Source organism: Oncorhynchus keta, chromosome 34, assembly GCF_023373465.1.
Source record: "Oncorhynchus keta strain PuntledgeMale-10-30-2019 chromosome 34, Oket_V2, whole genome shotgun sequence".
NCBI lineage: Eukaryota > Metazoa > Chordata > Actinopteri > Salmoniformes > Salmonidae > Oncorhynchus > Oncorhynchus keta.
The window spans coordinates 42,358,436-42,384,960 of NC_068454.1; the positions used below are offsets into that span (position 1 = coordinate 42,358,436).

At 42.2% G+C, this 26,525-nt stretch overlaps 1 protein-coding gene across 3 annotated transcripts; it reads right to left on the reverse strand.

The window, feature by feature from the left end:
• Positions 1 to 318: 318 nt before the first annotated feature.
• Positions 319 to 26,360, reverse strand: LOC118367171 (villin-1-like). 3 transcript variants are annotated; one of them, XM_035750278.2, is made up of 20 exons: positions 26,002 to 26,360; positions 17,218 to 17,326; positions 16,763 to 16,837; positions 16,449 to 16,645; positions 12,944 to 13,052; positions 10,108 to 10,218; positions 9,534 to 9,742; positions 9,152 to 9,230; positions 5,656 to 5,754; positions 5,151 to 5,304; positions 4,973 to 5,073; positions 4,726 to 4,863; positions 4,359 to 4,517; positions 3,966 to 4,145; positions 3,682 to 3,827; positions 3,341 to 3,485; positions 2,228 to 2,416; positions 1,952 to 2,020; positions 1,486 to 1,638; positions 319 to 1,347 (listed from the first exon to the last, which is right to left on the reverse strand). In XM_035750278.2, exons 2-20 carry the CDS (start codon positions 17,296 to 17,298, stop codon positions 1,234 to 1,236), a joined length of 2,508 nt encoding a protein of 835 aa, XP_035606171.1. In that variant the 5' UTR covers positions 17,299 to 17,326; positions 26,002 to 26,360; the 3' UTR covers positions 319 to 1,233. The 3 variants fall into 3 exon arrangements, with proteins under 3 accessions (XP_035606171.1, XP_035606170.1, XP_035606172.1); XM_035750277.1 differs by lacking the exon at positions 26,002 to 26,360 and adding an exon at positions 25,783 to 25,995; XM_035750279.2 differs by lacking the exon at positions 26,002 to 26,360 and adding an exon at positions 23,042 to 23,143.
• Positions 26,361 to 26,525: the final 165 nt, after the last annotated feature.

Genomic DNA, 26,525 nt, shown 5'->3' on the forward strand with positions numbered 1-26,525 from the left:
TGACTGTGAAAGACCGATATGGGATTTATCATTCAGTTCATGCAGAGTGTATGTCAACTAACCACGTTTCCATCCACAGCTTTTATAACAGTAACGGCAGGAGTTGGAATCGGTTCAGGGAACAGAACAGAGGAACAGATTATAAGAGGAACAGAATCTGAACTGGAAACTAAAGTGATTTATACTGTTATGGAACAGAACTGTTTTTGAAAAGCATGGGAACCCGGTTAGTAACTGTATTTTACCACCATTTGCTATTTCATTTCACATCCAGTTTGAGTTATTATGATTTGCTGAAGGTATTGAACTTACACAAAGTGGGGAATATTATCTTTATTGACTGCCATTCAGCATGGCATCTGAAGGGTCTTCATATCAAGACATATTAATCTGTGTTTATCCAACATAGCAAACACGAAATACCGCAGTAGTTATCCCCATTTGACAATCTTGAATTTCATTGATACATTAGATCTAAACATTTATATTATAAAGCATATGAAGTAACTCATCTTTATATTTCTGCACTACAACATATAAGCCCTAAGCCCTTGCGGCCCTCTGAATATTGGCATTACAAAGAAACATTTTAGACACATTTTCAATGTTAATAAGGCTCATTGTGAAAATAAAGTATAGAACCAATATCCTCTCCTGCTTAGTCTTAAATGCTTGACATCTACATTACATATCCAGGTAGATTTCGGTGACACAAGTAGCAATTCAGGGGAAAAGTGCTGCTTATTGTGCCTATGATAAATCTCAGATAACAAAACGTATATAATTATTCCTATCCCCTACACTTTTCTTCTCCATAACTTGATTGTTTAAATTACAACAGCAACATTTCAGAAACAAAAAGCCTAAGGCACAGTCATTTGATTACCAACCTACTGTTGGTTAACTGAGAATGTGTGAATTGCCTAATTTTGACACCGCAAAAAAGCAGTGCTAGTGTTCGCCATGTCTGATATTCTTCCTATACTTTTGTTTTAGTGGATCTAATTTGGAATGATGCAAAGTCCACGCAGGGGCAATATGTTTGGAGCTTAAGGATGCACAAATAACGGTGCAAATTCAAGATAGAGAATTAAGATGTATAGTTCTTGCATTCCAACCTCCCTATGAAATAGATTCCCAAAAGAGTATTTGAGGAGATACCGTGTGATTTGACGACAGCACGCTGCTATTTTACGCTGTCAAAATGAGACCTGAGGTGCAGATATTCTTCTCCTAGAATAGACCCTTCTCCTTCTTCAGATTCTGCTGCTTCCAGGTGGGCATGGAGTAGAACTCTACCCGGGACACACCCAGGATCAGAGCAAAGTCAGCATTGGACAGATACTCCTGGAAAAGATTGAGGTATGGTATAGTACATGTTAAAATAGATGAGTGACTGACTACATTAATCAGGAATTTAGCTGACAGTTACACTGAAGTACAGACTGGCGAGAGACCAATCATGGAGATCCATTGTTATTTTACCTCCTTCTTGGTGGGGTCAACCCCATCGGGCAGGTCCTCTGTCTGGCGGTTCAACAGCTTGTCTGCAGGGAAGGTGGCCCCAACGGTGGGGGACAGCAGTGGTTCTCCAATGCTCTTGGAGTTCTTTTGAGTAGAGTTGGATGTGCTTCTGTCCTGTAGCCATAAACAGACAACAGACCATTCATTTAACCAGAGCAGAAAATCATATCTGACTGTTGTTTCAATGACAATACAATCATTTGACTTGCCTAGGTTAGAACACCTGGTCAAATGGTGGCTAGACCTTTGGGAACTTCGTTGGCGGACATTTTTTCCGAATGCATATTAACATGAACACGTAAATACTGTACATTTCCTTTGGATTGCATACTGTACGTTGCACTGTGCATTTGTAAAGAATGTTTACATGAGAACTGTTTCGTAAATCAGGTGACGTGAGTGGGCTTGAGAGAGATTAGAGACTCACCACGGTGATCTGGATGATGTCGCTGGCGTCCCCAAGCTCAGCCTTCAACTCCTGGTAGGATTTCCCTCCCTGTAGATATACAAAGCAAAGCAGCTTGTTTAATTCAATCTTTTGTGCCCTGAGTGAAGAGACTTTGGTAACACTACCTGAAGCCAAGTGGTGAAATGCATCATTATGCAGTTAGAATGCATTGTTAGGCTTGTCATACGTATTTGACCCTCTTACAATATGTATTATAATCTCATCATTATCCTGACTACAAAGCATGCTACATACACTCCACATGTGTGGGTCCCAGGCGTGGAACCAGCCTGTGAAGGTGGGAGGCTCAAAGCCCTGTTTGACCAGCACGATGGGGGTGTCCACATTTCGACCACCTGGGTGGGTCCTCAGGTACTCATGTGCCGTGGGGACCACATTCTCCTTCTCTATTTGATTAGCTCCCTTGCCCAACCACAGGAACACCTGAGGAGGAAGAGGACCTCATGTGTTTTAAAAGAACCAAACTTCCAGATCGTAGATTGATGGTAGTGCTGAGCGATTAACTGAAATGTCTTTTATTTTTTTTTATTTTTTTAAAACAACTAATTGACTGACAGCGGTTCAATTATTTGAATTCCCTTTTGTTCGTTTTTTTTCTGTGAGGTCAATGCGCACATTGCACAGTTTCTCTAGAGATAAATCAGATCTAGCCTCAACTCTACGATGTAGTAGGGAGTTGAAGTTTCCGACAGTCCAATAATCTACCTAGTATAGTACACAAAGTGTGATAACTAACTACAATGACCATAATCTTTTCTGGTCTGTGTTTCTTTTAGCCTGATACGGAAGAGACAATGCGCAATCGTGAGGGCATATAGAGAGCAGCTGTTGCTTCGCGAGGCATCTACCTGAAAATACATTATCAAAGTGATTTATAGTTGGCATTCAGCAGTCATAAAAGTATGCCTTATTTTCTTTGAAGATGTACAAAATAGTGATTTTGTCAGACAGCATAGGCAGCAGCGCTATAGAGATGAGATGATGACTTGGAATGAAATAATAAAGTCCTCAATGTAATATACACTTCAACTGAAATATTTTATGAAGTAACGTGAATAAATTATGGTTAATAAGGGAATAAGCAGTAATGAGCAGTCACTAGCATCACTGAACTTTTATTCATTGTTCTGTTCTTTGTTACAGCATTCAAATAATCGAAAACCGTGATTATTTCTTAATAATCTAACTGAAACCAAACCAACCCCAAAAAGCACTAATCGCTCAGCACTAATTGATAGAGACGACCAAAGGACAGTACAGTAGTATCCTGCCTGAAGACCAAACTGAAACAACGGGGAAACACAGCACATCCGTTTCGATTCCAGGGTTAAAAATACAGGTATTCACCATATCCCAGATGTCCAGCAGCATGATGTCATCTTCGTCCAGGTCGTCCTGGTTAAAGTTGGTGACCTCCATGGCCAGGAAGCGGCCTGTCTGATTGGAGCACTCGAAGAGACGTGGGGTGATGTTGTTGTGCTCTTCCTGAAGCCTTCGTAATAGAGACCACAGATGACCCAGGCAGAAGGCATCAGACGTGGATGTCATTTTTCAGTTACATTGTACTAGACAGTGTTTTGCTGTCTAGTACAATGGGTTTATGAATACATTTCATTTCAACCCGCTAACTGAGTTCAGTCGAATAGGACACTTAGGGAACTATAAAACCAAGGGATGAAGTGTGGTACCTCTTGCTGTTGGCATACTGGGTCTTGCCTCCCAGATTTACCCAGAAGTTAGCTGTCTCCTGACCCTCTGCGATTACATGTTTTTCCCTCCTGGAGATTATGTCTGCCAGGGATTTGCCCATCTCTCGCTCATCACCACAACAGCCCTGCAAGGGATAAGAGTCAAACCTGTCGCATAACTAGGTACAGCCCTTGTACTCTCCTTATCAGTGTTTAACTGGAGAACTGTTACATTGTCAAACCTGGATTATATGTTTATGGCATTTCTCTGAAATGGTGCTTACCTTTCCGTACCACAGATAGCAGCAAGTGTCAGTGCTGAGCACAAAGACGTCGTTGGAGTTGAGGGACGAGGAGCGTGCTGGCACTTCGATGGCGCGGGTGTTGAACTCGTTGGTGCCGTGGATGTGGAAGAGACGAACCGCCGGCTGGACATGTGCAGAGTTGGCCCTGGAGCTCCCCTCCTGCAAACCATGATTACAATCTTGATGACGAGCTAGGATAACATTCATGGTGAGATTCCAATCACCAAGATGGAACCAGATGATGTCAAACATAATTTGGACTTTTTTAATTTGTCACGTAATTGAATAAGATCTATGTGGTCTCATATTTCAGTCACCTCTTGTAAAGATGACATTTGAAATCCCTTACCATGAATACCATGAAGCGCCTACCTCATAGACCACCATCTTGCCCTTGAATATGGCCATGAGGTGGAGTGGTTCTTTCCCCATGGGCACTCGGACCTGAACTGGCTCACCGTTGTACTGCTGGTCGATGTTCACGGCTTGGAAAGCAGAGGCAGCCAGCTCACCGGTGCTTGCATGGCGACCCTACATTGTACACATCAAACGCACCATAGTTACTGTACATTTCTGCATAAGGTTGCATGGAAAGCAAACAAGCCAGAGACTAAGTCATGGAATTAAGCTCTGCTCATATAAAACATTTCTGGTATTATCAAAGCTTGATTGCCAGGCATCACAGAGAGCTATGCCTATAATGCCAAAGAGGGAATGTTGGATAGTAGGGTGTTCTGACCTGCCATATGTATAGTATGTAGTGACTCCTGTTGCTGACTTCATATTTGTAGAGGATGAGATAGCAGTCGCCTCCATAGAAGTGGCCCAACCACTTCCTGTCCACAGGCACCAGTTCACTGTCCTCTAACCTCCACACCTGATTGGAGGAAAATGGGAAGTGTTGATTTCCATTGGATATACAGTTTAAAGGGGAGGATTATGAATAATTATTTTGTCAAAGCTAGTTATTAGAGGTTGTTACCAACCTCTGCTTTGCCTGTTCCGTCATCGACCATTTTCTGCTGGGCAGCCACGTCAGGCCTTGCATGCATGGAAGTAGCATCAAACTTGATCTGCTCGACCTTGGCTGCATTGTCAAGAAAAAACATTTAGAGATACTAATTTTGGCTCAATCAGTGTTTTTTTTGTGTGTGACTTGCTCACCAATTTTGCCTGGACTGTTTGTGGTTCCCATCCCCACAGTCTGACCCTTCACGCTCCACCTCTGGAACAGCTGCTTGAACACGGCAGACTCGGCCCCATCATTCACCGTCTCGACGTAGGTGGAGATAGGGTAGCCCTTCGCCTTCTTGTATGCCTAGAATTACAAGATGCTTTTTAGTTGAATACAGAGGGGTCCTAAAATATCACTCCCCTCCGTTTTTTAAAAGTATTCTTAAATTAGGTTGGTAAGGAGTTATGGGTGTCAGAGAGAGTTGAATTGGTAAGTGATTGTGTGTATCTGTGATCCAGGACCGGAAGACGTGTTTCAGGTATCCAGGTGATTTTTAGGGTTAACTTGTTGAAGTAACGGGTATCTGGGTTATACAAAAAGGGGGGAGGAGGTGATATTATAGGACCCCTGTATTCAACTAAAAAGCATCCAGGGGACAGCAAAGGGATATCAAAAGCATTGTGAAACTAAAATGTGTCAAGAGGTGCAGCTCACTTCTGCTTTATCCAAAGACTTGGACCGTTCTGTCTTGGAAGCCTTCTTTCCTTTCCAGATAAATATCCTTATACCACCTTGATCCAACAGATAGCAATCCTGTGAAATTAGTTAATTTACATTAGATGATGTTTCACTTGATAGAATAGAATTTATTGATACCTCTACCGCCACCTAAAGAGGTTTACTGTTTGCCTAAATGAGTGTCAGCACTGCATTATTCATTGCTGCATAACTCTTGTGTGGCATAGTCAGAATATCTATAACCATCCTAACAGATTCAGCCCACTGGGCACACTACGACACTTCAAGGTGGCCATTTTGGTCAAATTCACCCACTCAAAAAGACAACCATCGAAAAGCACAACCAAATTCCAATTGGAAAACAATGTCAGATCATTTGTATTTATACAACAACTTAATGTGTTATCACTGTGCTTCATATAATAACACAACCTCACCACCTGGATTGCATTTTAATATTACATTAAAAGCAGTGGTAGCTGGTGGCATTTTAAATGGGTAGGAGGGGCTCATAATAATGGCTGGAACGGAATCAATGGAATGGTCTCAAACACATCAAACACCTAGTTTCTATTTGTTTGACACCATTCCATTCACTGCATGCCCTTGCCACTGTTTCGGTAAAAAGCTGAGGGATGGGGCTGGAGAAATGTAACCAGTCTCAAATTCATAGACAGAGCTATGGATACTAACATGATAGTTTTACGTATGTTTTGTGGCTATACAGTACAGTGTTTGTTTACATTTACTTTGTCTACAAACATTGGAGTAAAACAAGCTTATATTCGAGTTTCTGATTGGGTACGACAGTTGAACGAAGCTAAAAGTTGTATTCTTCAAGAGTCAATGGGTAAATACAGTTGAAGTCGGAAGTTCACATACACTTAGGTTGGAGTCATTAAAACTCCACAAATGTCTTGTTAACTAACTATAGTTCTGGCAAGTCGGTTAGGACATCTACTTTGTGCATGACAAGTAATTTTCCAAACAATTGTTTACAGACAGATTCTTTCACTTATAATTAACTGTATCACAATTCCAGTGGGTCAGAAGTGTACATACACTAAGTTGACTGTGCCTTTAAACAGCTTGGAAAATTCCAGAAAATGACATCATGGCATTCGAAGCTTCTGATAGGCTAATTGACATAATTTGAGTCAATTGGAGGTGTACCTGTGGATGTATTTCAAGGCCTACCTTCAAACTCAGTGCCTCTTTGCATGACATCATGGGAAAATCAAAAGAAATCAGCCAAGACCTCAGAAATAAAGTGTAGACCTCCACAAGTCTGGTTCATCCTTGGGAGCCATTTCCAAACGCCTGAAGGTACCACATTCAACAATAGTATGCAAGTATAAACACCACGGGACCACGCAGCCATCATACTGCTCAGGAAGGAGATGCGTTCTGTCTCCTAGAGATGAACGTACTTTGGTGCGAAAAGTGCAAATCAATCCCAGAACAACAGCAAAGGACCTTGTGAAGATGCCAGAGGAAACAGGTGGAAAAGTATCTATCCACAGTAAAACGTCCTATATTGACATACAACAAGAAAGAAGCCACTGCTCCAAAACTGCCATAAAAAAGCCAGACCGCATACCACAGGTTTGACACAGGTACCATAGGTAAACACTTATTTTTACTGCTCCAATTACGTTGATAACAAGTTTATAATAGCAATAAGGCACCTCGGGGGTTTCTGATATGGCCAATACACCACGGCTAAGAGGATATCCTTATCATTTTCTCATTCTTTTATGAGCCTGATCATTTTATTATGCTTATGCTCAGTCAATATGATTTCATGGCACACTCCCACATACTTTAAAACGTGGATAAAAGTGCTGAAATAACAGGGTAATATCCGGAAAGTAATAGGAAACAATAGGGAAATAAGACGGCAATGACCAGGTAAGAAAGTGGTAATAACCTGTTAATAGTATTTAGCTGTGGAAACAACAGGTTAACGACCGGAATTTAACAGGAAACAACAGGGAAATAAGATGGCAACAACCAGATACGAACGTGGTATACAGAAGATCGCCCTATTTGGTAAAAGACCAAGTCCATATTATGGCAAGAACAGCTCAAATAAGCCACAAGAAACAACATTCCCATCATTACTTTAAGACATGAAGTCAGTGAATTCGGAACATTTCTTTGAAAGTTTCTTCAAGTGCAGCCGCAAAAACCATCAAGCGCTATGATGAAACTGGCTCTCATGAGGTCCGCCACAGGAAAGGAAGACCCAGAGTTACCTCTGCTGCAGAGGATACGTTCATTAGAGTTAACTGCACCTCAGATTGCAGCCCAAATAAATGCTTCCCCGAGTTCAAGTAACACACACCTCTCAACATCAACTGTTCAGAGGAGACCGCGTGAATCAGGCCGTCATGGTCGAATTGCTGCAAAGAAACCACTGCTCAAGGACACCAATAATAAGAAGAGACTTGCTTGGACCAAGAATAACGAGAAATGGACGTTAGACCGGTGGAAATCTGTCCTTTGGTCTGATGAGTCCAAGTTTGAGATTTTTGGTTCCAACCGCCATGTTGAATCACAAGAATCTGTCCTTAACTGACTTGCCCAGTTAAAGGTTTAAAAAAATGGTCGCAAAGAAAACAGGAGCTGCCGTGAGACGCAGAGTAGGTGAACAGATGATCTCTGTATGTGTAGTTCCCACCATGAAGCATGGAGGAGGCGGTGTGGGGGTGTTTTACTGGTGACACTGTCAATGATTTATCTAAAATTCAAGGTCCACTTAACCAGCATGTCTACCACAGCATTCTGCAGTGATACGCCATCCCATCTGGTTTGCGCTTAGTCCCACTATCATTTGTTTTTCAACAGGACAATGATTTAACACACCTCCAAGCTGTGTAAGGGCTATTTGCCCAAGAAGGAGAGTGATGGAGCGCTGCATCAGATGACCACAACCACCCAACCTCAACCCAATTGAAATGATTTGGGATGAGTTGGACTGCAGAGTGAAGGAAAAGCAGCCAACAAGTGCTCATCATATGTAGGAACTCCTTCAAGAGAGTTGGAAAAGCAATCCTCATGAAGCTGGTTGAGAGAATGCCAAGACTGTGCAAAGTTGACATCAAGGCAAAGGGTGTGTACTTTGAAGAATCTAAAATATATTTAAGATTTGTGACTACATGATTCATTATGTGTTTTGATGTCTTCACTATTATTCTACAATGTAGAAAATAGTAAAAGTATTAGAAAACCCTTCAATGAGTAGGTGTGTCCAAACTTTTGACTGGTACTGTAAGTATTTAGCAGCTACAAGCAAACTATTAATGGGTTATTAGTTCGTATCTGGTCGTTGCTGCCTTATTTCCCTGTTGTTTCCTATCACTTTCCGGACTTTACCCTGTTATTTCAGCACTGTAAACTAAAGTGCCACCAAAACCCTTCCCCTTTAACATGCTCCCTTCCCCTTTCCATGATTGACAAGGAGTCTGACCTCGTGATTCAACAGGTCCTGAGACAGAGGCTTCACTGCTATCTCCTGCACCACAAGGTTCCCCTGCGCATCTGAGATACTGCACAGAACAAACATAATTCTGTTATTTTTTTACAATAACTCTATAATAATGAGAAGAGTGCCAACCGTGTAACATACTGCAGGATGGCTAACTCTCACTAGCTAGTTCACATCTTCTACAGTATATGTCTATGACAGGTCATACGAGGTTATAATGTCTATGACAGGTCATACAAGGTTATAATGTCTGAAATGTCAGTCATAAGAGTTTATAATGTCTATGACAGGTCACAAAGCGGCTATAATGTCTATGACAGGTCCTAAGGAGGTTATAAACATCCCTGAAGTGGTCAGCACTCACTGGAAGAGCTTGACGCTGGACCTCAGCTTCTGGTCGACCACGTCATCAGACACGATGCTGTCCCTGATGTCTCGTCTCGTCTCTCCCAGGTGCTGCTTCATCAGCTTCATGGCCTCCTCGGAAGACTTCTCGTCATCACCTTCCACCACGCTAACCTGCGCCCGCCCCCCTCTTTCCCTGTCGCGGATGTCCTTGGCTAGAGTCATTCCCTGCAAAGAACAACATCCGCGACAACATCAACCTTACAGAACGGTCGACATTCACAATTGTTCTACCCCACTGAGCCATTGGAACCAGAATCCAGTCTTCATTTTATGCTTTTCCATGCTGTAAGGGCTAGGTTTATAGGCAGAGGTCTTCCTACTTAGGGGCCTTGTTTGAATCCTTAAAAAATGCACCCTTCCTCACTTCTCTTCCTCGTGGTTATCACTGATCTGATATGCCTGGAGGTGTGAAGGCAATGTAGTTTGACCCATGATTTCACCTATCACACATTCATTATGCACCAAAGTTTTTTTTTTTAAGTAAAAGTGCCACCCCTCCACTTTTTCACTGGTATAGAATGTCTCCTTACCTTGAGTCTTTCCATACGGTTGCTCTTGGGTCCGTTCCACTGGATGATGAGGTTGCCCAGGTCAAGCAGGAACACATCCCCCTTGTTAAAGCTGCTCCAGCTCATGTCCACCTGTGCTCAAGGATGGATGGATGGATGGTGATGGAAAAGGTGATGGATGGGGATGGAAAGGACTCACAGATTAATTTCATAACATTCCCTGAATTTGATAAACAATATGATTACAAACAGCAACAGGAAGGAACCACTTACTAGGGAGATTGAGGCTTTTACTCAATGCTGATGTGGTTATATAAAGTAACGTAGGGGGTACAGAGGCACATGCTTCCTCATATTTTTCCTGTTTTTACATTTTCAGATGTTAAATTCATGACTAAACGTAATTTCTAAGCCCATGCTTTATCATTATTATTTACTAAATGATTGGTCAGAGGTATTTGGCAGAGGGGGCACAGTAACTGGATCAGGCAAAGAGTATCCCCCCTATTCTCCCTAGTAAGTGGTTCCTTCCAAGGTGCTCAGAGCAAAGAGATGCTTAGTCAGGTCACTAGATACTTTAGTCACTAGTGAGTGCCCTTATCGTCAGTGGAGGAGGAGAGAGAGGGTGACATACACATAGCGTTTTACTTGATTTTAGCTGACAAGAGGTATGCTTGTAAATGAATTTTCTCAATTTATGTAGCCTATTGATTCCTTCTTGATGAATAGGTCGAATTGAAATGTTGTTTCTCATTAATACTAGCCACCTAGCAATTTTATGAAGTTGGTTTCAGCTAATCAGCTAAATAGGTTCCCAATCTCCCAACCTCATAACTATCAATTATGATACCAATGTAAACTCATAACACTTCTTAATCAATCAATGTGCATGACAATTGAATGACAATTGAACCGTTAAAGAGGTAAGCTAAGATAAGTTATCAAGAAAGGAAATATATACAGTGCATTCAGAAAGTATTCAGACCCCCTACACAATACCCCATAATGGCAAAGCAAAAACATTTTTTTTCCCAAATTAAAAATACAAATCTGAAAAACCTTATTTGCATAAGTAATTCTGATTTTGAAAGGAACACATCTGTCTATATTAGGTCCCATAGTTGAAAGTGCACGTTATAGAAAAAATCAAGGCATGAGGTCGAAGGAATTGTCCGTAGAGCTCTGAGACAGGATTGTGTCGAGGTACAGATATGAGGAAGGGTACCAAAAATGGTCTGTCTCATTGAAGATCCCGAAGAACACAGTGGCCTTCACCATTTTTAAAAGTAAGAAGTTTGGAACCCCCTAGACTCTTCCTAGAGCTGGCCGCCCGGCCAAACTGAGCAATCTGGGGAGAAGGGCCATGGTCAGGGAGGTTGACGAAGAACCCGATGGACACTGACCAAGCTCCAGAGTTTCTCTGTGGAGATGGGAGAACCTTCCAGGAGGACAACCCTCCCTGCAGCAGTCAATCACCTTTATGGTAGAGTGGCCAGACGGAAACCACTCTTCAGTAAAAGGCACATGACAGCCCGCTTAGAGCAAAAAGGCTCTCAGACCATGAGAATCAAGATTCTCTGGTCTGATGAATGCCAAGTACCACGTCAGGAAGAAACCTGACACCATCCCAACGGTAAAGCATGGTGGTGGCAGTATCATGCTGTGGGGGATGTTTTTAGCGGCAGGGACTGGGAGACTAGTCAGGATCGAGGGAAAGATGAACGGAGCAAAGTATAGAGAGATCCTTGATGAAAACCTGCTCCAGAGAGCTCAGAAACTCAGACTGGGGTGAAGATTCTTCTTCAAACAGGACAACGACCCTAAGCACACAGCCAAGATAACGCAGGAGTGGCTTCGGGACAAGTCTCTGAATATCCTTGAGTGGCCCAGACAGAACCTGGACTTTAACCCCATCGAACATCTCTGAAGGGACCTGAAATAGCTGTGCTATCGACACACCCCATCCAACCTGACAGAGGTTGAGAGGATCTGCAGAGAAGAATGGGAGAAACTCCCCGAATACAGGTGTGCCAAGCTTGTAGCGTCATACCCAAGAAGACCCGAGGCTGTAATCGCTGCCAAAGGTGCTTCAACAAAGTACAGAGTGTAAATGTTATATTTCAGTTTTTGCTTTGTCACCATGGGGTATTGTGTGTAGATTGATGAAGAGAAAAAAACATTTGGTCAATTTTAGAATAAGGCTGTAACGTATCAAAATGTGGAATACTTTCCGAATGCACTGTATATATATATATATATTACATCAAATTAGGCATAATGACTATGGCTTTAGGTTTCAGGAAAAAGCTTTTTCATGTGTTTGAAAAATGCTAAATTAATCAACCCCCCTCCGTCCTTTGTGTCTCTTCTCAAATAATGGGTGTATGACGCACCCGATTGATACTGTAGGTTTTTAACGGTAAATTACACTGATGTGTCGACCAACATTCTCTTTAAGGGTTAGAGATCTCTAAGGGTTAACAATTTTTCCTTATAAGACATTGTACTCAGCTTTCACAATTAGTAGTACATTTACCTTGGGATGATCATAAAGACACATACGTGTGAATTCTTGACAGTCTTTAAATGTGATTATGCAGGTTGTAGAGGAGCTACACAGAGCCAGTCAGTGGCACAGCAAATGTGACTAATCATTTATGTACTTGAACCCAAGAGTTTCTGCATCTCTTCTGAGGTGAGGTGTGGAGAGCTGTTTCTAGTCCAGTAGGAATGAAGACGGCAATATAGTAAATGAAGAAGACATTAGTCAAGGGCAGAGCCGAGGCTGTGTGAAGGTAATATATTCCACTAGGGATATATTGGCTTGAGTTGGGGCTACATCTGTGAGCTTTCTCACCTCTCCAGCCACCACATGCTTCCTTCCCTTGACATGGAGCAGGCGGCAGATGTTGTAGGTGTTGGTCTCCACCTGCTTCATCCCAGACGCCACGCCGCCACTCTTGTAGCTGTGGAAAAACACGCACAACGAGTGCTGTCAGATGACAGCCATCAATGATGGTTTTGAAAGCTGTCGTTATGTGGAATTAATACCAGGATAGGGGTCCATTTGAAATGATGTCAGTAAATTCTGGAAGTAAACTGAAATTCGAAATAAATAATTGAAAAATAGGCATATATTTTCAATGACTTCTCAATAGAATGGATAAACTATTTATTACATTTTTATAAAATGTAAAATTCAACTCAGTTCCTGAATTGACGGGCTTCAATTTAAATTGAACCCTGCTGAATACCATTACATATTAGGTACGTCAGCTTGCGTTCTGGTTCTGAAGTTATTTATGTTGCGCTGTACCACTCTGACTCCACTCCACCCTACATACTCTTCTGCCTGACCATTATGCTTTTTTTCAGAAGCCAGAATGCAGAAGTGATGGTTGTGTTAACTTCCTCAACAGTGTTTTATTTTATTTTATCCTGCCTGCTGTCGTAACATCCTCTCTGACCATCAGTTGCGATGCAATTTAAGATTGGATAAAGAAACACTACAAGAGGAAACAGCCTTTGCTGTAGAGGGGAGGGGGCTATATAATATCACTACAATCTACAGGAACTGCCAAGAACGCCAACATGAAGTTTCTTAATAGGGTGTTTGGCCAGAACAGCTTCAATGCGCCTTGGCATAGATTCTACAAGTGTCTGGAAGTCTATTGGAGGGATGCGACACCATTCTGCCACGAGAAACGTTGTCTCAGGTGCTGCTCCAAAATCTCCCATAAGTGTTCACTTGGGTTGCGATCTGGTGACTGAGACACACACACCCTGTAAACCCCCTATGCTCATTTGAGACCCCTCTTTCAAAGGCGCTCCAGCACTTCTTTCCATGCGGAAGCACAGAGAACAGTCTATGACTGTAATACCTACATTAGCTCGCCTGGTAGGAAGGTGCAATTAGGCAGCTTGCGGCTGGGCATCCTTTTGTAGTCTGTAATCATTTGCAAGCACTGACATACCCGACGAGCGTGGGAGCTGGTGCTGTAGGGATTCAATGTTAGTCTTGATGATTTGCCTCTTTGATGATTCGTCTGAGGGAATAGCGGGATTTCCTATAAGCGTCCAGGTTAGAGTCCTGCTCCTTGAAAGTGGCAGCTCTACCCTTTAGCTTAGTGTGGATGTTACCTGTAATCTATGGCTTCTGGTTGGGGTATGTACGTACGGTCACTGTGGGGACAATGTCATCAATGCAATTCATGATGAAGCTGGTGACTGCTGTGGTATACTCCTCAATGCCATCCCAGAACAAAAAACAGTCCTGTAACTTAACATCTGCATCAGCTGACCACTTCCGTATTGAGCGAGTCACTGGTGCTTCCTGCTTTAGTTTTTGCTCGTAAGCAGGAATCAGGAGGATAGAATTATGGTCAGATTTGTCAAATGGAGGGCGAGAGAAAGCATTGTAAGCGTCTCTGTGTGTGGAGTAAAGGTGGTATAGAGGTTCTTTCCCACCTGGTTGCTCATGTAACATGCTGGTAGAAAATAGGCAAAACAGATTTCAGTTTTCCTGCATTAAAGTCCACGACAACTAGGAGCACTGCTTCTGGAGGAGCATTTTCTTGTTTGCTCATGACTTTATATAGCTCGATGAGTGTGGTCTTAGTGCCAGCATCGGTTTGTGGTGGTAAATAGACAGCTACGAAAAATATAGATGAAAACACTCTTAGTAAATAATGTGGTCTACAGCTTATCATGAGATACTCCACCTCAGGTAAGCAAAACCTTAAAACCTTAAAACCTTCGCACACCAGCTGTTATTGACAAATAGACACAGACTGCCACTCCTTGTATTACCGGAGGCAGCTGTTCTGTCTTGCTGATGCACAGAACCAGCCAATTGTATATTATTCATGTAAGATATTGCAGTTTTTAATGTCCTGTTGGTAGGATAGACTTGACCGGAGCTCATCCAGTTTATTCTCCAATGATTGCACGTTGGCCAATAGGAACGGATGGTCACCCGTATCGGCATCTTATATTAATGAGAATGAAGGGGATTTGGGCCTGGTCCGGTATCTGGAGTAAATCCTTTGCGTCCAAAAAAAATCTTTGTCCATTTCGAGGTGAGTAATCGCTGTTCTGATACCCAGAAGTTATTTTTTGTCATAAGAGACGGTGGCAGAAACAGTATGTACAAAATAAGTTCCAAACAACACACAAAAACACACAAAATAGCACAATTGGTTAGGAGCCCATAAAACAGCAGTCATCTCCTCCGGTACCATTCTTTACGCACTTGTTAGCTCCTCGTGTACATTTCAGGCCAGACATGCTACCCTGTTCTGATCCAATTGTAATGTTCCTAAGTCCCTCTTTGTGGCCCCTGATTACACGACTGAACAGTAGTCCAGGTGCAACAAACTAGGGCCTGTAGGACCTGCCCTGTTGATAGTGTTGTTTAGAATGAGGAGTAGCGCTTTATTATGGATAGACTTCTACCCATCTTAGCTACTGTTGTATGAACATGTTTGACCATGACCTCAACTTGCTCAATTTCCACATTAGTCATTACAAGATTTAGTTGAGGTTTAGGGTTTAATGACTGATTTGTCCCAAATACAATGCTTTTAGTTTTTGAAATATTTAGGGCTAACTTTTTCCTTGCCACCAATTCTAAAACTAACGGCAGCTCTTTTGTTAAATGTTGCAGTCATTTCAGTCGCTGTAGTGACTGACGTGTATAGTGTTGAGTCATCTGCCTACATAGACACACTGGCTTTACTCAAAGCCAGCTGTATGTCGTAAGTAAAGATTGAAAAAGGCAAGGGACCTAGATAGTTGCCCTGGGGAATTCCTGATTCTAACTGGATTATGTTATAAATCCAAAAATCTGAAATGTGTCCTCCTAAAGATTTGCTCACAGCAGTGAGGACAAAAGCAGTATATTTGAACATACTGTTCGTTGCAGCATCGCTGATGTTGGTAGCAATACAATGTAGTTCCAGCCAGGTCAGGTTGCAGGGGAAAAGCAGCAGAGAATACAGCAACAATAACCGTGGGACAAGGGCTAACTGTGTCGTGTACTGTGTTCAAGCTGTTTGTGGAAAACCCTGCTAGTTTGACAATGATAGCTCCCAGTTAGGCTAGTAGCTAGCTTCGGAAATCCCAGGGCAGATGGTAGTGGTCACAAAATCAGAAAGTATGTAAATTAAACTTTGCAAGGAAATACTTTTACAAAATTTACAAAAACATTAAACCGAGGTCTCTCGTTCAGTGTTCGATATACGTCGCACTCTGATGATGTGTGAATAATGAGTTGAAGGAACTGAAGTTCTTTGTCTATGAATAGTTTGACATGACATATTATCCATACAGTAGACAGGTGTGGTTTGTTGTATATCACTCACATGATGCCCTTTTTGAAGTATCCACGAAAGGTGTCGCTCTCATAGCCTTGTGCCTCACGGTGCTGCACAGCCATGCCTCCCAGGTGCTCGTCCATCATAGTGGTGTAGATGGCCGCCGCCCCCTGCTCGTCATGGGAGGTGGCCTTTCCCAGCCAATAGTGGAGGTCGTAGGTGAACGAGCTACGCATCTTATTGGTCTACGGGATCAGACAGAAATATGTTACTGGGATGTCACTTTGTGTATTTTGTCCGTATAGGCCACTTTTTAGGAGTAGTTTTGAATACGCCAACATAATGTTACATTGATTACTTACGTATAGAACGACATAGCTGTCACCTTCATAGAATTGTCCATATGCTTTAGAAGAGAAGGGCACCATCTCCATGTCCTGACCAATAGGCAAATATGAACAAGTTAAATAGCATTTAATGTCCTTGTGTGGAAAAGTTTAGATTAAGAGCCTAACTTGGAATGGCATTGACATGTTTGACGTTTGTTCTGCTATCATATTCTTTACACACTCTTAGAAAAAAAGGGTTCCAAAATGGTTCTTCGGCCCTCCCCATAGGAGAACCCTTTTGGGTTCCAGGTATAAACCTTTTGGGTTCCATGTAGAATCCTCTGTGGAAAGGGTTATACTTGAACCAAAAAGGGTTCTTCAAAGGGTTCTCTTATGGGGACAGCCAAATATTTATTTTAGGTTTTAGGTAGCACCTTTTTTTTCTAAGTGTGTAGTGATGACAAAATATATATGTTCTGGTGTCTCACCTCTATCCTCCATATCTGCAGCCCTGGTGTGGTTTTATTGAGGACTTTTGCAACTTGGGTTTTGACCTGCATCTGTGGCATGGTGCCAGATTCAGCTTAGAAAAGATACCTAGAAGGAAAGGATGGGGGGGGGTATGTGAGTCATTGCGGGGTTCACTATGTCTTAATGGAACTAGCTAACCTGAATTAATTATTTTGTATACACATTCAGTACTATTCCATACCATGACACAGAGAACTTAGAATACTGAAAACCTCTTCAAAACAGACACAAACTCTATCAACTCTACTGTTTCTTAGTGTTACCTGGCTCCGCTACCTTGTATGACTTACTAAGGGTAGGAGTTTTAATTTTTAAATGTTTTATTTCACCTTTATTTAACCAGGTAGGCAAGTTGAGAACAAGTTATCATTTACAATTGCGACCTGGCCAAGATAAAGCAAGGCAGTTCGACACATACAACAACACAGAGTTACACATGGAGTAAAACAAACATACAGTCAATAATACAGTAGAAAAATAAGTATATGTACAATGTGAGCAAATGAGGTGAGATAAGGGAGGTAAAGGCAAAAAAAAAGGCCATGGTGGCGAAGTAAATACACTATAGCAAGTAAAACACTGGAATGGTTGATTTGCAGTGGAAGAATGTGCAAAGTAGAGATAGAAATAATGGGGTGCAAAGGAGCAAAAATAAAGAAATAACTACAGTAGGGGAAGGGGTAGTTGTTTGGGCTAAATTATAGATGGGCTATGTACAGGTGCCGTAATCTGTGAGCTGCTCTGCCAGCTGGTGCTGGTGTTGACCCGCATATCTTTGAGTTGTTCATTTGCTGAGTCAATGATGTCACCTCAGTAGATTATTTCATTTTCTGTCTCAGGTCACAGAATGGTAATGGGAGTATACCGCTCAAGAGTATCTCACTATGTGCTCATTGTACTGTCAAAAGCAGGGTGGGACCCTACTCGAATGAACCACTTATTTTGAAGAAACCATTGCAGGAGAATTGTAAACAGTTGGCCACATTGAAGGAAGTGAAAGCCTCAGTACCGCCCAAATGTTACCACATCCTTGAACACATACATCAGTCTCCAATTTCCTGAGTGCCAAAACACATGGTGCCGCCTTACACCGGTGTCTATAATGTTTATACTGCTATGGTCTCATGGCTTATTGGACTCATTATAATCTATCTCAAAATTGAAAATGCATCTAAAGTGTGTTTCATGTAATGGTCTATTCCATTGCGCAGCATAAATTAAGGGATTCACACATTATATGTTTTGTCATTTAGTTGGTACATTTTTGCTGCGAGCCGAAGCCACGTTCTTATGATAGCCAAGTTCTTCTCTATGAATCTAAGAGAGAGATGGAGAACAATGACCTTATGAAGGCTTTAAACCTTTAGGACCGGTATTTCAGACACAGATTAGGCTAAACCGAATCTCTGTTAACCATGAAGTAAACTCTTGCGTAATTTTGTCATCTGCACACAATCTGATCACGAGATATCAGGCTAAGCCTAGTCCTGAACAAATAAAATATTTCAATAGAAATTCGGCACAGAGCATGTATTTTTGTCCCGGACTAGCCTATGTTAAATCTGTATTTAAATGTCCACTGCGAAAAGCCTTGAGTTGAATATCAGATAGATATAATCCCCAACAACATATAGGAACAAAACATCCACATAACAGGACTACTATCCCACCCTTCTTTGGACACTGTGTTAACAAACCTCCAGACGAGCTTCAATGCCATACATCTCTCCTTCCGTGGCCTCCAACTGCTCTTAAATGCAAGTAAAACTAAATGCATGCTATTCAACCGATTGCTGCCTGCACCTGCCCGCCCGGTTCTGACTTAGAATATGTGGACAACTATAAATACCTAGGTGTCTGGTTAGACTGTAAACTCTCCTTCCAGACTCACATTAAGCATCTCCAATCCAAAATAAAATCCAGAATCAGCTTCCTATTTTGCAACCAAGCATCTTTCACTCATGCTGCCAAACACACCCTCGTAAAACTGACTATCCTACCGATCCTTGACTTCGGCGATGTCATTTACAAAATAGCCTCCAACACCCTACTCAGCAAATTGGAGGTAGTCTATCACAGTGCCATCCGTTTTGTCACCAAAGCCCCATATACTACCCACCACTGCGACCTGTATGCTCTCGTTGGCTGGCCCTCGCGTCATATTCATCGCCAAACCCACTGGCTCCAGGTCATCTATAAGTCTTTACTAGGTAAAGCCCCACCTTATCTCAGCTCACTGGTCACCATAGCAGCACCCACCCATAGCACGCGCTCCAGCAGGTATAGTTCACTAGTCACCCACAAAGCCAACACTTCCTTTGGCTGCCTTTCCTTCCAGTTCTCTGCTGCCAATGACTGGAACGAATTTCAAAAATCACTGAAGCTGGAGACTCATATCTCCCTCACTAACTTTAAGCATCAGCTCTCAGAGCAGCATACAGATCATTGCACCTGTACATAGTCCATCTGTAAATAGCCACCCAACTACCTCATCCCCAAATGTTGTTTTTTTCTTTCTCCCTTGCACCCCAGTATCTCTACTTGCACATTCATCTTCTGCACACCTATCACTCCAGTGTTTAATTGCTAAATTGTAATTATTTCACCACAATGGCCTATTTATTGCCTTACCTCCCTAATCTTTCTTCATTCGCACACACTGTATACATACTTTTCTATTATGTTTTTAACTGTGCTTTTGTTTATTCCATGTGTAAATCTGTGTTGTTGTTTGTGTCGCACTGCTTTGCTTTATCTTGGCCAGGTAGCAGTTGTAAATGAGAACTTGTTCTCAACTGGCCTACCTGAATAAAAAAAGGTGATTTTTACATAAAAATAAAAAATAAAACAAGAAATTGTCCCCATTGAAAGCATCTTCCTATTGAGAGTATGAGGGCCAGCTGGAACAGTAGGCTGGCTGCTGATAGACCATAGAGGATGCATAGTTCAGTTTATGAGAAGTGGACCATGACGTGTTATTGTGCTGTGTTTGCTCTCTGCCCATTTCTTGTAACCGCAGACTTCCCAGCTGTCTCCATATGGCTGCTAAACCAAACAGCAGCCATTACTGAAACAGACTAAGGGCTCTATCCAATCAGATTCTGCGACTGGAAATCCAAAGGTAATTTCCGATTGAGCCGACATAAGCAGCGTTTACCTTGAACGCAGTCTCCACTAAAGCAGGAAAGCCACATTTCTCCGATGCAAATTGAATAGAGCCCTAAAATGTCTACCACACTGTGTCCTTTGTAGCCCGAATGTTTGTAAATCAATCAATCATATGCCCCACCCTACATCATTGGTACATTTACTGATGGGTATAACGCTCATAATTACAAAGACCCATGATAGGCTATTCACACATCCACTGCGAAACTAGACCTCCGGTTGGGTAAGCAGGACGTCACGAGATTACTTCAAAATCCGCCACTAGGGGGAAACGGTGAGTGCTATTACAATAAAGTAGGCTTGGGTTTTGCTAGGGCATTGTGATCGGGGTAGCAGGTGGGCGTAAACTGCGAGCTCCAGCTCTGAGGGTTACTTGTTCAATCCCAGTGCTAGGCATTCGTTTTTTTTGGTTTGTTTGAACCCTATCCCAAAGCTTAACCCTTAACTATCGGAATTAATGCCTAAACTTAACCTTCGAAATGTGAAGCTTGTAGACAAGGGTTTGGACATCTGATTCTACAGTGAGACTCTGAGAGCTTGATGATTTGCTCCTCCAGCAACTCATTTGTGTATGGTTGGTCCATGCTAGTGTGTGTACTGTATGTGTTTACATTTATACCACTGCTTAATCTACGTCCTCAAAAACATTATTACTATTATATTTAGTCTATTAGCATTTCCAATTGAGGATAAGTGAGACCAATGCACTCATAATTTGTCTTTCTACTTATGAACTAACCACAGTATAGATGCGTCTATGCTTATCATAAAACAATAACTTTATGAGGAAAATAATTATCCTCTAACTGCTGTTCAGAGGTCTGTTGATAGAGTAATACAATAATGACTCATTGCAACCACACCTATATTCACTGTGTCCTGATTGGATAATACTCTATGATGAAGGAGGGGCCTAACATTGGTTTAGTGACAGGTTGACAGAGGACACTCCTCCTCCCACATCCGTTCCCAGGCCAACCAACCATGAAATGAATCCCAATGATTTCCTCAACCCAGTTCAAAGGTGGACATGGTTCATGATCGGTGAACTGTTATTGCACTGTGATAATCATCCTGCCTGTGACCTCAAGGTCCCATAGCTGACCCCTGACGTCGACCAAGCAGGGCAGCACCCTGTGGTATAATATTGACTGATATGGCCCCATCGGGTGAGGGCCTGGCATAGTGCCAAATGGCATCTCTCCTCTTACTAAGGTGATGTAGGGTAGTAGTGTTTTAGATCCCTCCCCATACTATAACATCTACACTGCCTTTCAAATACTTGGGGTCACTTAGAAATGTCCTTATTTTTTAAAGAAAAGTAAATTTTTTGTCCATTAAAATAACATCAAATTCATCAGAAATACAGTGTAGACCTTGCAAATGTTGTAAATGTCTATTGTAGGTGATTTTTAATGGAATATATACATAGGCGTACAGAGGACCATTGTAAGCAACCATCACTCCTGTGTTCCAATGGCACGTTGTGTTAGCTAATCCAAGTTTATAGTTTTAAAAGGCTAATTGATCATTAGAAAACCCTTTTGCAATTATGTTAGCACAGCTGAAAACTGTTGTTCTGATTAAAGTTGCAATAAAACTGGCCTTCTTTAGACGAGTTGAGTATCTGGAGCATCCGCATTTATCGGTTCGATTACAGGCTCAAAATAGCCAGAAACAAATAACTTTCTTCTGAAACTCGTCAGTCTATTCTTGTTCTGAGAAATGAAGACTTTCCATGCGAGAAATTGCCAAGAAACTGAAGATCAACAACATTAACAATGTCTACACTGTATTCCTGATCAATTTTATGTTATTTTAATGGACAAAAAAAATAGCTTTTCTTTCAAAAACAAGGACATTTCTAAATGACCCCAAACTTTTGAACTGTAGTGTACATCCCCTCAACATGTGGACTACAGTGAACTACAATAACTCATACAACGTTAAGACACTGTTTCACCTGGTTGATCAGTCAAAGTCCCCATTTTAGAAAGCTACACAAGTCTAATACCAAGTTTAATGGTCTGGAAATTGTTTGTGTGTGTAGACACGATACGTCCTATTTTTTAGCCCAAGCATTGCCTGTGGTCATGCCCTAGTTGTCCTTGGTTTTGGTTCATTGGGTTGCTTTCTCCACCCTTCTCATGCCATCTACTAACATGTAAAAAATACATAGGAAAATTTGCACACAAATGCTAGCTGTGAAATGGATCACAAAAGCTAAAAAAAAAGTAGCCTACGTGTATCTAATACAGCAACAACCATGTCACGGCATGAAGACCTTCACCATCGGTGCCCAAAATCTACAGTGATCCATCCTTTTTCAATGCGTCAAGCTGAAGTGTTGTACAGTCATTTAAATGTCTGTGTCTCCTAATACCAATATAACATTTGCAGGTTGACACTTTCACTACTGTAGCCGATACCGGCATCTAACGCAGGTCAGCTTTCCTTAGCCTACCTCTCCAAGAATCAACACAGTAACCAAGTCAACATTTCACCTTAATTGTCTACATCAAGACAGAGCCTGTTCAACATAAACCCTCTTTTATCTTCGCGGAAACAAACAGAAACCGACCAATTGCTTGGTACGTTGTACAAAGGACTCACCTAGTGTAGTGGAACCAGGAGTGGAGAGGAAAGGGTGAGATATGTCAGGATCTAGCAGGATCTTACCACCCCATTTACAGCACCTGCATTTTGCCCTCTCTCTCTCTAACAGACATACACACACACACACATACACACTTGATTGTCCATTACCTCAGTGACCATATATGGCAAGCAGATGTGATATGCATACAGGTGTGTGTGCCTTCTCTCATCTAGTGCCGAGCGACCTTGTTCCTAGAAACAAGTGTTTAGTCCATAGCTGTCTCATTGTGTTTGTCCTCCTCATCAGTAGTGACTCATATTTACTTGTGGTCATCCCTCCCCTCCCTGCCCTTGTTGTTTGTTCGCTGTTGAATATACATTTAGAGGAACACTTTATTTTAGGCTATAGAAAATTACCAGGTATTTCTATGGAAATTATTCTTAATTGCACAGTAATGACTTGTGTGTTACGTGTTTGTTTTTTTCCCCAAACAATTGTGTTAAATTCTTTTGAAGAAAGTCCTAGAATGTACAGAACACAATTTCTCCATGAATACCATGAAAGCTAGCCATATTGTGTTTGAGTTGGCTTTGGTCATCAATTAGTTTCAAACTGAACGTGCTGTATCAGTGAAATTCCCATTCAATAATAATGGAGTTGCATGGTGATTTTGAGTTTGTTATAAGTATGGGTTGTTTCTGTGTATTATTGGTCTGTCTGTGGGTTTGGTCAGTAAAGGGAAGCACAATTAATCAATACGGCCCAGGGGGGTGTGGTATATGGTCAATATACCATACATCTGTCAGGTGTATGGATTATCTTGGCAAAGGAGAAATACTCACTAACAGGGATGTAAACAAATTTGTTCCCAAAATTTGAGAGAAATAAGCTTTTTGTGGGAACTCAAAGGGGTTCTGTATAGTACATTTTGGTCAATTAAAAAAAACAACTGCCATTCCAACATGAACATGCAAGAGGACAGTGGCTGAACCAACACGCAAGTAGCCCACAAATAAACACATTATTTTTCAATGTATTAAGGTAAGCAAAGTTGATTATTTAATTCAAATATAAGAATGCCAGAGTAATAAACTATTAGCTAGACAAAGTTAAACGTTATTACAATTTGAGCCTATTTGTAAGCTAGCTAGCTAATTTAGCTATATAAACCAAACATCTAGGCTACTTTAATTCGCTACTCTTTCAAATAAACATAATTATTTTAAAAGGGATATGCCAAATAGAACTACAGACCCAGCCTGACATTGGCAATTAGGTAATTGCTAATTTATTTCAGTATTTCAGTGTGGAGACAGTTGAGGGGACTATACTTAATGAAGCCATTAGACGACTATTGCTGACTCAGAGGATGTATGTATAAATTATTTCTAATACATTATGTAAAATAAGTATCAGTGATTCAATAGCCTAGTTAATCATTACATGACTTTTAACACACACGATTTTGCTGTCTTGCATTAGCCCAGAACTACCAGAAGATCTCTCTTTTGGCTGCTGCTGACAACAACTGCACGTACACTGAGCAAAAAATATATATTTCATGAGCTGAAATATAATATCCCAGAAATGTTCCATATGCACAAAAAGCTTATTTATCTCAAATGTGTTTACATTCCTGTTAATTAGTCTCTCTCTCTCTCTCTCTCTCTCTCTGAGATATCAGCTGATGTAAGAAGGGCTTTATAAATTTGATTTGATCAGTGCACAGGTGCACCTTGTGCTGGGGGCAATAAAAGGCTGCTCTAAAATGTGCAGTTCTTATCAACCCTCCAGGTCTCCTGACCACAATCCAAAATCTGGTCTGAAATGCACAAATGATTAAACCTTGTAGTTCCCCTCAGCTTTATGATGACCTGCAAATGTATACACACACGTCACACACACACACCGCAACAACAATTTACAAACCCTAACCACTTACAGGCTAAGCATGATGTACAGTATGAACTACAGCTGAACCAAATATTGAATGAAGGCTGTTATTCAAGCCTTCTTGTTATCATGGAGGCCCCTTCACTCAGCCAACCACTCTCTTCTCTCCCTCCTTGTCCTTCGTGGCCTCTCTGCCTGACCACTGTCCAAAAGATCAGACCACTATGGTCTGACTCTGTGTCATTTGGACCGGGTTGCCTTCGTTTCCCCGGGCCAAATGGATCTTCAAAGAACTTCACAAAGTTAAATGGACCATTAAAATTTGGCAAACGCTAAGTGGGAGGTGCACTACTGCAGTGGGGAGCTGTTTGGTCCACTAATGGGCCGGACTTTTGTTCCCCTGAAGTCATGCAACAACTCAACACAGGAGCCCCTCAGAAACGTTGCTGATTAGAGAAGAGGGGCGGGCATGGGAAAATTCAGAGCAAGACAGGTTACCGAAAGGTATCTACGAACTTGCCAACACTCAGAGGCACAGGCTACACGTGATGTACAGACATGCACGCACACATGCATACACCGACAAACAGTAGGCTACGTACAGAGACACAGAAACATTGCAGGCAGCGCCATACGTACGGTGCACTTCTCCTCAGCTTTGCAATGACCTGTGATTGCATACACACATCAGACAGACAGACACACACACACGCAGTAGGCGCGTACAGAGACACAACATACAAACAATGCCAGTAGGGGCACACGAACAGTGCACACATGTAAGCAGGCTCAAAGAAACAGATGACCTTAAACAGCCATACAAACGGACACTAACACATTACACACAAACACGTGCTCACACCTGCTGACAGCTCTGAAGCCCTTAGGTGGAAAGTCAGGTGACTCCAGGTCTCGTTTACTCACGAAACAACCTTCTCCCTTTCGGAATTGGTGTCCAATCCACACTAAATCAAAGCCTGTTCCCAGCGTCGTGCACCACAAGCGCCGTGCACCACAACCCCCCTGGAAACACAAGGAAACAAACAAGGAGCATTCACCCGTCAAACACTGCTTCGCCTACCTCAGTCAGGTGGAGGGTGTGTGTGTCTCCTTGACAGCGTCAGTGCGTCAGGCTCTCTCTCACAATCTCTCCCTCCACCTGCTGCTTGTGTCTCGGTGAACTTCAGCCCCTTGTGTACAGCCACTCCCTCTGCCTCCTCCAACTCATTAACCAACCTCTTGGTGCTGTGGTGGTGGTGCCTGGAAGGAGATAAAATGAGCCAGCACCTCGGAGCTGCCTGTATCCCCTGTTGAGTGGCTGCCACTGGGTGCTCCTCTCCTGGGGCTGGGCTGGCGGACTCTCACCCTCCTTCCGTGGCTCTGGGTGAATGGTTAGTTCAGCTCCATGGCTCTCCCTTTGTGAAAGTGCTACGGAGTGTCGAAGGCCCTCAGAGGAGGGGATAAGACCCAACCTCAACAATCACGCATAGGAGACCCAGCTCCCCCTGCCTCTCTCCGTAGTTCCCTCTCCTGTCCCCCCTCCCAGTCTCTAACACAATGGGCCGAACAGCTGGTAAGGCAAGGTTGCACAGGATTTTGAGCGCT

Excerpts from the sequence above, each read along its gene's own strand:
- LOC118367171 (XM_035750278.2), bottom strand. The coding sequence starts at position 17,298 with ATGCCACAGATGCAGGTCAAAACCCAAGTTGCAAAAGTCCTCAATAAA. Across the intron at positions 9,743-10,107 it reads ACCGTATGGAAAGACTCAAG|GGAATGACTCTAGCCAAGGA; the intron begins GTAAGGAGACAT and ends TGTTCTTTGCAG. Across the intron at positions 5,755-9,151 it reads AGGACCTGTTGAATCACGAG|GATTGCTATCTGTTGGATCA; the intron begins GTCAGACTCCTT and ends CTAATTTCACAG.